Source organism: Drosophila navojoa, chromosome 3 (assembly GCF_054131105.1).
Source record: "Drosophila navojoa isolate 15081-1374.11 chromosome 3, UAZ_NAV_1.0, whole genome shotgun sequence".
In the NCBI taxonomy this organism is placed as follows: Eukaryota; Metazoa; Arthropoda; class Insecta; order Diptera; family Drosophilidae; genus Drosophila; species Drosophila navojoa.
Window position 1 is genome coordinate 17,788,198 of NC_142891.1, and position 12,939 is coordinate 17,801,136.

The window sequence follows — 12,939 nt, forward strand, 5'->3', positions numbered from 1 at the left end:
ATAAATATAATAAAGGCCTAAAACAATTATATTTTTATTAAACGACACCTATTAACTTAAATTAAGTAAAATTAACGTAACTAAGTAATACTTTTTAATTAAGTGTGACACTATCATATGCGTCTATAGAGCAATTTATGTAATTATAATAGCAAATTGTACAATGTAATTCTAATATATCGTAGTGATCATAACATAATTTCAAATATATATCGATATCGATACCGATAGCAAACACAACGTGAATTTTAAATCGAATTGGAACTGAACGAAATGAACGGAACGAAAAAATTCTTAACTGAATACTAAACTGAACGCTTAGCTCGACTCTTGAGTGTTATTTTTATTTCGTGTCGAATTTGTGTGCAACAAATTATTTACGTGTTAATTTTGTGAACAGAAGAGCTGCGATAGGGGTGCGCAATTAGACGAGCTTCAAATTTTACAACGCTTCATGTGTCGTTTAATGCGCCAACAACAGCAACAAGTGGTGCCACCACAGAAAGCCAAGCGATCAACGCCAAGTCAAAAGAAAATATAAAACCAAAAAGTAAGCGAAATTATTGTCAGCTATTTATATGGTAAAAAGAGTTTGCGTGGTTGTTCCAACAAAATATATATAACTCGCCTTGTAATTGCTAAGCAAAGTAAGCTGGCGCTGTGCGTGTGTGCGTAAATTTGTATATACATATATGCTAGTGTGCGTGTGTATGTGTAAGGCTGCCTGCTTAAAGTACGCTGCGCAGCTCTGTTTGGACCAGCGTCGCGGCATATATGTAAAACAAACAAAACAAAAAAATCGGCCAGCAATAACAACAACGGGCACTTTGACAATACAAACGTAACGGGGGGTGTTTGACTGCTCTCTTTGATTGCTGTGTATGTATGTGTGCTTGTACATATGTATGTATTATTTTTTTTGGTGTGCCTTTGCCAACCAAGCCATTATTTTTTAGTCTTATGACGTAAACCACCGAAAAATCAAAAGTGAACAGAGCGACATATACACTAACACACAGAAACACAAATACGCGTACATGCATAACGACGCGAAGGTGAGCGCATTTATAAATTCTTGCTTTAAGTCGCGCCTCTTGTTGTTTTTGTTGTTGTTTTGATAATCGTGTCTTCTTGGAATTTAAGCATTCCAGAGCACGTTTCTTGCATTTCAAAGCCGTTATATTTGTAGTAGCTGTTAATAAATTTGAAAGCCCGCCGAAATACGGACGATTGTTTACAACTGCCGTACATTATGTTCATTAGCAGCGAAGTGCATTAGCTTCTATGTAAACAAAGGTGTTATACCCTGGGCCAATTGCAATTGGAATGAAACAAAGAGTATACTAGATTCCATACAAAATGATGTACATATTCATACATATGTATGTATATAGTGTTTGTGTGTACTTATGTACATACATATGTATGTACATATATTCATACTTTACAATGTACAGTTAGGTCAAGTCATACATGTTTGCAACTCTACAGGGTATGCACGTACTCGAACAATTGTTATAATTGCGGCTGCATTGGCCTATTCAGGCACTGAAGCGATTACAACAGAATACAACAGCAGCGGTAAATTCTTGAGCTAAAGAAATCTTGTTGAAAGCATTTCCTACTCGACATGAAAAGAAATTGTGTTGCCCTCTGCTGCGAAGTAGCTGTTAAAACTATTTTGCAATACAGCAGGCAGACAGACACAGAGCCGGCAGGCTGACGAGCCCATTTGCTTAAGATCATTCACAGTTCGAATGTGATGACATCAGGCAGCTGAGAAACCAGTCTTTCAAATGATTCATAAAATTCAAGCTTCTAACCAACAAGCAATATCTATCGATAGAGCCGCAAATTCAAATATTAACTGACAAAGTTGCATTCGACGGCCACCAAGTGATTCACGCAAACACACACTCACAGAGATGACCCCGCGCAACTTTTATCGTTTGCTTGCTTGCTCTCTCTCTCTCTCTCTCTCTCTCATGAGCTCTCTTCATATTTTCAGTTGTTTCCTATTTTGGTAATTATCGCGTCATGTTTTTTGTTGTCGTCGTCAGTCCACTCAATAATACTTAATGTTTATGTGTTTATCAATTTGTTTAGTTTAGCTTTTTAATTTCAATACCCATATTTGTGTTTGTAATCAACAGTTTTCACGCACCACGTGCCGCAACTTCATTATTGTTTGCATGCTTATTAACGGCCAGAGATGATGAAAACCATGTGAATTATTTGCGACAATTGCGGCAATTATTATCGATTTAGTTTCATTTTGTATGTAGTATGTATTTGTACACATATCTGTTTTCATAAATGATTCATTATTAATTTTGCGATTAAACTTATCAATTTGATACATGCTTGAGTAGGGCCATTTGTTAGTCGCTCAGAGCTACATACGAAATATTTAGCCGTTCTTTGCAGCCCGAATCGATTCAAGTGCAGGGAGCTGGGACCTAGTTCTTAGAATTAGATTTGGTTCATATGAGCAGAGGCACGCGCTCATCACTAGTCCATTTGTAGCTCTGCTTATACTCCACTGCCTGTTTGTTATTACGGTAAATAAAGTACCGGCAGCATCATCATTATCGTCGTCATCATCATCATCATCATGACTATATTTCCAGCTGATTTAATCAAGGGGATGCGTTGCGCGTTAGTGCCTCGTCGCAGCTCGGGGCGTGCAGTTCAAAGAGAGATTGTTCTGCTCCCGTTTGTAAACAATGAACAGCTGAGCAAAGCAAAAACAAAAAATTGAATAAAAAGAAAATAAAAGGCAAAACCTGCGCATGTCCAAGACTAATAAACATAGACAAGCACACGCACACACAAATAAATTTGCAGCCGTGCAGCGAAATGCGTCTCAAAAAACTACGGTTCGGTTGCTTATTTTAATTTTTTCAGTTTTAATTGATTTTTAATTCATTTCAACAATCTAATTATTATTTTAAAAATTTTTGTAGAATGTCGCGTCATGAAAAATCGAAATCGGTGGGCGGCGGCCTCTTGGAGAGCTGGTTCGGACGACCATCGAAATCAAAAGGTAGCGGCACCTACAACAGCCATTCGCTGCCCCATGGTGCCGGCGGTCGACCCCTGTCTACGGATAACGAGGGCGGTCTCGTTGGTGTGGATGAACTGCAGCGGCACATTCAAGACCTAAGCGAGGCGGAGGTGAATGCCAGATTTCTGGAGATTATCGAAGATATGAATATACCCAAGGACAAGCGTGAACCGCTGCTCAACAAAAACATGGAAGAGCGCCAAAAGATGATATTCATGCACATGAAAGGTAAGCTGAATGGAATGAGGAAGGGGGAGGGGGACGGGGACGCAGCGCCAACAAAGACAAGCAGATAAGATTGACAACTGCACACAATGAGTAGATTGAACGCTAGACAAACACAGTGGTTGTTCGCTAAGTGGGTCGCTAAGAATGTAAACTTGAGTGACATATGCAAAAAATTTGAAGCACAAAAAAACATTTAATCTGTTTTATTAATCTAAGTGTTCGACTAGTTATTGATAAAAGTTACTAGTAAAGTACTCATTGACTGATGGAGCAGTTGTTTAATGAGGAAAGCATGAGCAGCACGTTTAAATTGCTTAGAACAGTTGAACATTCTTAAAGTAACAAAGTAAATAATTGCACACTTAACTAATGTTTTAATTGCTTCGATTTAACGCAAGTTCTCATTTGCGAGTAATTACTGTACAATCTTCATGTGTTTTTGCCATGTTTTGTATCTGAGTTGGCAGAATTTCTATTCAATTATCACCTCGTACTGCGCCTCTGTGCTATTTTTGCTCATGATTCATCATTCGGCGCAGTTTTATTGGAATGTAACGTTATCATGTATTGGTGTATTCTATTTACGATATGGATTAGGTTATCTGAACTTGAAGTGCACTAAGGCCACTACAATCAATGCTTTTTGTATTGCTCTAAAAGCAAAGCTTGCTATAATCAAAATCAAATTTCAAAATTTTGATTTTTAAGAGCCCTTAAAGGTTGCAGTTGCACATTTCAATTAACTAACTTGAAGCATATGCAAATTGGAATTGCCCAAACATTACACACACACACCTGCCAGGTAATACACTGGCCTATCTAATGACGAGCACAACAACAACAGTAACAACAAAACAGTTTCATTAATTAACTCAAGCGGCACTCGATTGTAGCATTTTAATTAACAGCTGCTCATTGTGGCTGTAGTTGAGATTGTGCGCACAATTAAATACACTTACTGTAGATAAATATATTATTTAATTGGCACAAAGTTGTTTAATCAAAATGTATTCAATTCACCTATGTATTTAGGTAAGGCAACCACCATGAAACTGTAGCTCGCTATCAGTTTGGCGCCATCTAGTGTTGGGTAGATGTTTTAAAATATAAACATTCGTTATTGCATGTTAGACACAGGTTGAGTTTGCATTGTAAATGAAAAGTTAATTTATTTTTGTTTAAAATTATCAATATCATCTTCTGATGTACATGTTAAATTTTCCAGTAAGTATTATTTGTATTTTTATTGTACTTTTTGTTTAGCAAGAATTCGCGAAAAATATTGTGGCTGTTGATTCAACTCGAATTGGTTTCTTCCGCTAACTATTCCGCTGCAGCTGTTTTCTGTGTTAATTTAATATGTATATATTATACAATGTTAGATTTGGATTAGACTGCTGTGGCTTGAGAGATATTTTTAAAAACTTAGACTGTCTGTTAAGTTTGCTATGAACATTTAACATATTATTATATATTTCAAAAATTCCAGAATCCACTTCTTATATACCCATATATGTATGTATGTACATATTTAGCAATTTGTACTTATGCAACATAAGTCTGAAGAAGTAGACTTTACAGATGGCAAAGATAAAATTTATGATAATTTAGCTCTTTAAAGTTGATAAGCACTGTGCTATCTGAGCGATATATGTATATGGCCATAGTCTGTGATAAGGTTATCATAATTTATGCAAACATTTGATAGTTAGAAATATTCTACAATAATTTCAAGTTCTTAAGCAAGTATTTCAAACACTCGACCCATAAACTCTATTTCATGTTTTGTGCACATAAAGCATAAACATACCTATAATATATATGTATGTGTATATATTTTTTGTATAAATAATTTTGAACTCGGGTCGCTGATGCTTTAACGATAAACAACAACCACTGAGTTTCAATTATTGTTGTTCGTTTTTTCTTTCGCTATTGTTTATTTCTTATATGCCAACCTGTGGCTGTATTTGACGCCTCCTCCGTTCACGTTTATTGAGCATCATTTGGATATATCATCACCTTTTATACAGCATTTATTTTCAGTTGATTTTGTCATTTAAACACGTACGGGCAAACACACATTTATGCATACAATTCAGTGTGTATTTGCCTGTGTGCGTATATATGGATATGCATTACGTGTAAAGAGTATAAAAAAGAAAGCTTTTGGCATCGATGATCTATGAAGTTTGCCTTGTCGCACTTGTCTGTGAGTGCTCTTTGGGCTTCTCCTATGCATATGTTTCCCACCCTCTCGCTCGCTGCGCAAGAGAGGCGCAGTATTTGTTTAGTTGTTATGCCGATAGCTGGACAGAGAGCGAGAGAGTGAGAGAGCCTTGCTTAGTTCTTATTGTTGTTGTTGCTATTTTTAACAGTAACAGTTGCCGTGTGCATTTTACACTTGATTTTTGTCTGCTCGCGCAATAACAATTGCAAAAACAAAATATCAACAAATTCAGCGTCCAGTCGTCTGCTTCTAAAGCTCTTGACGTAATTTTAAACATATACATACATACATATGTACATATACTATACTTTTTTCAATGATTATCTCAATAAATATATGCGCATAAAGGCCGCAGAATGTTGATGCATTTTATTATGTATGTACATGTATCTTTGTTTTTTTGTTGCGAATTCAGCTAATGGTTTGTGATACAACAAAAAAGAAAATAGTCAAGGTTACACTTAAAGTAACCGTTAAGAATCGTTTCCTCTCGCTGATAAAGTCACACCAGACACAGCATACGCATTGAAAAGCTTCAGATAAGGAAGCCTTGGCGCACCAATAGCAACAGCAACAAAGCGAGTAACTGGAGCGAGACGAACTGACTGCTTGGCGTGCTTGATTTACAGTTAAATTAAATCTGTCTTCTGGTTATCTTTAAAACAGTAGTTTAAGCCTATGTAGTTTTAATGTGGCTTAACCGGATGTTAAGTGTGTATTAATTAGCATTTGCATTAGTATTTATGTGTAATTTATAGTTACTTGAATAGATGTATTTGCATATTCATTTCGAACTGTAGTTAGAAATCTGCTAATCTAACTTATTATAACTATATACATTCAATTTGTTTGCATAAAAGCTATAAACTGTGCAATTTATATGTAAGTATGCTTTTGAAGAAAAAACTTGATTCACTTGACACGTAAGATAACATACATGTGGACATATGAAGGCTTCTTTATTATTTTTAAAAATCTGAGAGTGTGCACATCAAACAAGTTTCATGTTGCAATTGTGCTTTTGAGAATTTGACTAAATTGCCTTAAATTATAGTCTACATACACATGTATGTCGTAATGTTTGCCCAGTAGAAAACACTACGTGACACATGCTACATAATGCTAAATACGTGCCAAGTTGTATTTGAATTACTATTACAGTTTAAATTATTTTCGGTATAATTGGTCAACAACAAATATATAACATCTAATTATATATATTATACTTTATACATTATAATTAATTGTATAATTTATTTTTCGAATTATTATTCATTAAAATAGTGAAGCACATCCTGAATAAACCCCTTTCGAATTTACACATCCTTTGAACAGGTAAAAACTCACTGGAGCGCAATACGAATTCCCGTTTCGAGAAGCCGATCGACTATATCGAGTATTTGCAGAATGGAGAGCATAGCGAGAATAAGGTGTATCAATGCGTGGAGTCATTGCGTGTGGCGCTCACTAGCAATACGATATCCTGGATCAAAGAGTTTGGGGAGGCGGGCATAGGGCAGATCGAGAAACTTTTAGCGCGTGCCAAAACCGATCGCTCCTATGAACGCATTGAATTTGAGGCTATCAGATGTCTAAAAGCGATTATGAATAATACTTGGGGCTTGAATGTGGTGCTTTCACCCGAACAACATAGTGTGGTACTCCTGCTGGCACAATCACTGGATCCACGCAAGCCACAAACCATGTGCGAAGCCCTGAAGCTCTTGGCCTCCTTTTGCATTGTATACGAAAGGAATGGATACGAGAAAGTACTGAGAGCCATTACCACAATAGCCGCAACGTCCTACAAGGCCAGCGAGCGATTCAGGCCAATTGTGGATGCCCTATTCGCATCCGATAAACATGATCCCAAGCGAGAGCTGGCCGCACATAGTCTGATCTTTATAAACACGTTAACAAATACGCCCTCAGATTTGAATTTCCGACTCCACTTGCGCTGTGAGATCATGCGCATGGGCCTCTACGATCGACTGGATGAGTTGAAGGAAATTGTCGAGAGCAGCAACAATGATACACTGCAGCAGCATTATAAGATCTTTAAGGATGTGCGCGACGATGATTTCGAGGAGTTTGTGCAGCGCTTTGATAACGTCACCTTCAACATGGACGATGCCACCGATTGTTTCGAAGTGCTTAAGAATCTGGTTACAGACACAACATCCGAGCCGTATTTCCTGTCCATATTGCAGCATTTGCTGTACATCCGCGATGATTTCTATTTCCGACCCGCCTACTATCAGCTGATCGAGGAGTGCATAGCTCAGATTGTCTTTCACAAGGGCTATTGCGATCCGAACTTTGAGAATCGCAATTTTAATATCGACACCTCAGTGCTGCTGGACGATATTGTGGAGAGGGCCAAAGCCACGGAGACACAGCGATCCGAGGAGTATGAGAAGAAGATCGAGGCACTGGAAAGTGCCAAGCAGGAGGCGGAGGCCAAGGCGGCGCATCTCGAGGAGAAGGTCAAGCTAATGGAGGCGAATGGTGTGGCAGCGCCATCACCTAACAAGTTGCCCAAAGTCAATATACCGATGCCGCCGCCGCCGCCAGGCGCTGGCGGCGCAATGCCACCGCCGCCACCTCCTATGCCCGGCATGGCTGGTGGACCTCGGCCGCCTCCACCACCTCCTATGCCTGGCATGGGTGGCCCACGTGCACCGCCACCTCCGCCAATGCCCGGCATGGGTGGTCCCCCACCTCCTCCAATGCCTGGCATGATGCGACCTGGTGGCCCGCCACCACCGCCCATGATGATGATGCCCATGGCGCCGGTGCTGCCGCACGGACTGAAACCCAAGAAGAAATGGGAGGCTAAGAATCCCATGAAACGTGCCAACTGGAAACCCATTGTGCCCTCCAAGATGTCCGAGAATGCATTCTGGGTGAAGTGTCAGGAGGATAAATTAGCCTCCGATGATTTCCTGCAAGAGCTGGCCATTAAATTCTCCTCAAAACCGGTGAAGAAAGAGAACCAAAAGGATGCCGTGGACAAACCAACAACGTTGACCAAAAAGAATGTCGACTTGCGTGTGCTCGACTCGAAGTCTGCACAAAATCTTGCGATTCTACTTGGTGGCTCCTTGAAGCATCTGTCCTATGAACAAATTAAGCTCTGCCTATTGCGCTGTGATACGGACATCCTGTCCTCCAATATCCTGCAGAATCTTATACAATATTTGCCTCCGCCCGAGCAGTTGAAACGTTTGCAGGAGATCAAAGCGAAAGGCGAACCACTGCCGCCCATCGAACAGTTTGCGGCGACCATAGGTGAGTAAAAGGAATAGCCTAAAGTACAGTAAAACATCTCTAAAAACTATATATATTAAACTCTTTAATTCTGTTTCTTTTAGGTGAGATCAAGCGCTTACTGCCACGCCTTCACAATCTAAACTTTAAGCTCACCTACGCGGATTTGGTGCAGGATATCAAGCCGGACATTGTGGCCGGCACAGCGGCCTGTGAGGAGATACGCAACAGTAAAAAGTTCTCAAAAATATTGGAATTAATCTTACTGCTGGGTAACTATATGAATTCGGGTTCTAAAAATGAGGCAGCCTTCGGCTTTGAGATATCCTACTTGACGAAGTTAACGAACACCAAGGATACGGATAACAAGCAAACGTTACTGCACTACTTGGCCGAGCTAGTGGAGAAAAAGTTCCCGGATTGTCTGACGTTCTATGACGATCTGTCGCATGTGAACAAAGCGTCGCGCGTGAACATGGATGCCATACAAAAGAATATGCGACAGATGAATGCGGCCGTTAAGAATCTGGAAACAGATCTGCAGAATAATAAAGTGCCTCAATGCGACGACGACAAATTCACTGAAGTGATGGGCAAATTCGCAGCCGAATGTCGACAGCAAGTGGATGTGTTAGGTGAGCTATACGAAGGGATCTCTAAAGTGATGCTCTGAATAATCTTTGAGCTATATTGAACTGCTCTGCTGTGATCTGTGAACAATATGTCCACAATTTATAACAATAATTAATAAGTAATATTTTCCCATGCACAGGTAAAATGCAGGTGCAAATGGAGAAGCTGTTCAAGGACCTCAGCGAATACTATGCTTTCGATCCGAGCAAGTATACAATGGAGGAGTTCTTTGCCGATATTAAGACGTTCAAGGATGCCTTCCAGTCGGCCTACAACGATAATGTGCGCGCACGCGAGGAACTGGAGAAGAAGCGACGCATGCAGGAGGCGCGAGAGCAATCGCAGCGAGAGCAAATGGAACGACAGCAGCGAAAGAAGGCAGTCGTAGATATGGATGCTGCACAGGCGCAGGAGGGCGTTATGGATAGTTTGTTGGAAGCGCTGCAAACGGGCTCGGCCTTTGGCCAACGAAATCGACAGCCACGTCGCCAGCGGCCCGCAGGTGCAGAGAGAAGAGCCCAATTAAGTCGTAGTAGATCGAGGACACGGGTGAACAATGGACAGCTAATGACGCGAGAGATGATACTAAACGAGGTTCTGGGGTCGGCGTAGTTTGAACTGAGATTTAACCGATTGGATGTACATATATAAATAGACATATATATATAGACAACTAAGTGCGTAGACATTAGCCAGAATGTATCTATATTTTTGTATTTGTAACTGTAGCTAAGCGAAGCTATTGAAAGACCAACTAAAAGTAGTAGAAAGCATCAGTCGATCACAAGCATGCAGACTCGTACTTAGACAAGGCTTAGATATTAGCCAGTATGTCTGTATCTATATATCTGTATCTGTAACAAAGTGAGAGACGAACTAATTTAAAATCAGCAAAGTTGTAGACATTGTTAACAATCATATCTATCTATATACATACACAACTATACATGGCATCGGCCTAGTCTACCGATCTATATTTTTGATACGCTTTTATCTAACTTTCTCATTTTGTCACATTTAGTCAAAAAATACTTTCGCTTGCGGCTTTTTGGATTCCTTTATATATATACTATATATTATTGTTATTCTATGTCAATTGTTGTGCACTTCGTTTTCGACGCACAAAATGAAAAAAAAAAAAAAAAAAAAAACGGAAACTATTTTAATATTATATTTGATTCCTTTTGTATTTAATTTAAATTTAAGTTGCATTTTAATTGGACTCGCATTTTTATATTGTTGTTCTCACATAACAATTTGTTAATTTATATATAAATATATTTTTTTTTGTGGTAAAATTGATGTATTCATATATAATTTAAATTAAATACTAAAGTAGAAATAGAGCAATAACATTTGAGAGAAGAAAAACTAAAATTTTAACTTGTAATTATGTAATTTTCTACGATTTAGGAATTAAATTCCCACAAAATGCTAAAAACAACTTGAATGTATGTGTGTTTTTATTGAATATCAGTTTGGGTACGTTTTGGTAATGCCACGGAATCGAAGATTGTAGCGCACGTCATGAGAATGTGACAAGAATTGGTCAATTGTTATAAAATATATAAATCGTAAACTAATGAAAATATAAATTTGTTCTGCTGAATGTTTTTGTTTGTCTCTGGTCTCTGTTTATCTGCTATTATATGATATCTTCTCTTGCTTTTCTTTTCGAGAACTATGCTAAATTGAACTTCACCCTTTATTGTTGTCTTCCTGGACTCCTTCCGTTGCCTATCGTTTCCTCTCGTCCTGACTCTTGTCTTCATCGACATCTTTTGCATTGCCTTTCTTCTTTTCATCGCCTCTCGAGACATTAGCAATATATTATAATAGAGGCTCTGTGATTATTAACTATTTAAATTATTTGTACTACATTTTTATAAATCTCTAGGATTTCATCCTGCTAAATCCATTAACAAATCCTTTAGACAACAATTATTGTCTTAATTCTAAGTTTTTGGCCAAGCTCATACAAAAAAAATCGCATGATCAACGAATTTTCGGAAATCAGATTAAAAAACAATTACTTATATATTATATTGGTGTACAGTTTTATAGAGGAATTCCGCTGTTTACGACTATGAAATCCAAAAATATTTTTTACCTAATAATCATTTTTGTGGGGTTTTTCTTTTCTGAAAACGAAAAATTTCGTTGTTTAATTTGTTTGATTAACAAAGATATTTTATCGCGGTAAACACAAAGGCGTCAAATGCACTTGCTTGGTGGAATGGGGCGTGGCGGTGCGGGGCGCTGTTTTGTCGGCAAAAGCAAGGGGCGAGGAGGCATGTTTTTTCGGCTCATTTGCTGCGGAGTCATGGCTATAAAAAGGCGACAGAAGAAACGAGAGGCAAACAGACGACAAGCCAATCAAGCGAAGCGACGGCAAAATGTTGAGTATCCAAATTATATAGTCTTATATGTATGTATATGGAGAAATATACATATATCTGTATACCTGCGAGGGTGGACTGAGGAGTGTTAGCTCGCAAAGAGCCAAAGAAACAAAGCGGTAGGTGCTTAAAATAAGTAAATGAAAAAGTAATAATAAAATAAAAAAAAATAAATGAAATGAATTTATAAAAAAAAATAAAAATTTTAGTTAGTGATTTTGGATGATATCGTTTGTTTTGTTTTAATATGAGATCAAATTTATTGAAGTCTGGAAAATAATAAAATAAAGATTTATGCATATATCCCATTCATTTAAAAGTTTTTATATATTTTTTTCTATTAATGTACATTTATTAAACAATTTGTTTAATGTATTTATATATAAACAAAATTTTTTACGGTAAATTCTTGATATATGAAAAAGAATAATTGCTTTTAATTTGTGTAGATGTTAACAGCTGTACAAAAAAAAAAAATGGAACAAAATACAATTTTTCAAGATTAATTGTTTACTTTTTTATTATAATATAACAATAAATTTAAAAAAAAACGTATTTACAGCCCTCGCATATATGTATGTATATCATTATATGTATATATCGTGTATCGAGTGCTGTTGCCGTTACTTTGGCTATATCAATCCATTCTCGCCCGATCTGCTTTATGGCGCTTTCTTTATGGTTTTATTAACATAATTGCATTTTAAAAAGTTCGATTTTTTCGAGTCTTTTTTGTTGTGCATTGTTTACGATCATATTCTAATTTACGAGCTACAGTAGTGACTCACTCTCATGGATGGTCAAAAGACAAGGTAGAAAAGAGAGGGGTATCTAAAAATAATAAAAAAAAAAATGAACAGATTGTGCCCCGTCTAATGACTTCCAGGTACGCATGATTGCCGGCCCATATTACATGACTTGGCCGGCAAGGTAAAAAGTAAGATGGCCTAAAGGAATTTCTCTAGAATTTTAGATGAACTGCCAAAAAAAGTGGGCTGCGGGCAAACTAATTGTAGTGCGAACTTTATGATACCCGCTAATACATGTACGCCTTGTTTGTTGTCCTCGAACCCTGTTTTTGCCTGTTTGGCTCATAAAACTTCAATTGTTTG

The 12,939-nt window shown here is 37.9% G+C and overlaps 1 protein-coding gene across 2 annotated transcripts; it reads left to right on the plus strand.

The window, feature by feature from the left end:
- The first annotated feature begins 277 nt into the window (after positions 1-277).
- Positions 278-10,868, plus strand: dia (diaphanous related formin 1). 2 transcript variants are annotated; one of them, XM_089258685.1, is made up of 5 exons: positions 278-550; positions 2,967-3,295; positions 6,861-8,816; positions 8,900-9,430; positions 9,568-10,868. In XM_089258685.1, the coding sequence occupies exons 2-5, from the start codon at positions 2,968-2,970 to the stop codon at positions 10,038-10,040; spliced, it is 3,288 nt and encodes a 1,095-aa protein (XP_089114811.1). In that variant the 5' UTR covers positions 278-550; position 2,967; the 3' UTR covers positions 10,041-10,868. The 2 variants fall into 2 exon arrangements, with proteins under 2 accessions (XP_089114811.1, XP_030241338.1); XM_030385478.2 differs by lacking the exon at positions 278-550 and adding an exon at positions 2,638-2,879.
- Positions 10,869-12,939: the final 2,071 nt, after the last annotated feature.

Excerpts from the sequence above, each read along its gene's own strand:
- dia (XM_030385478.2), top strand. The coding sequence starts at position 2,860 with ATGCGTCTCAAAAAACTACG. Across the intron at positions 2,880-2,966 it reads ATGCGTCTCAAAAAACTACG|AATGTCGCGTCATGAAAAAT; the intron begins GTTCGGTTGCTT and ends AAATTTTTGTAG. Across the intron at positions 8,817-8,899 it reads ACAGTTTGCGGCGACCATAG|GTGAGATCAAGCGCTTACTG; the intron begins GTGAGTAAAAGG and ends TGTTTCTTTTAG.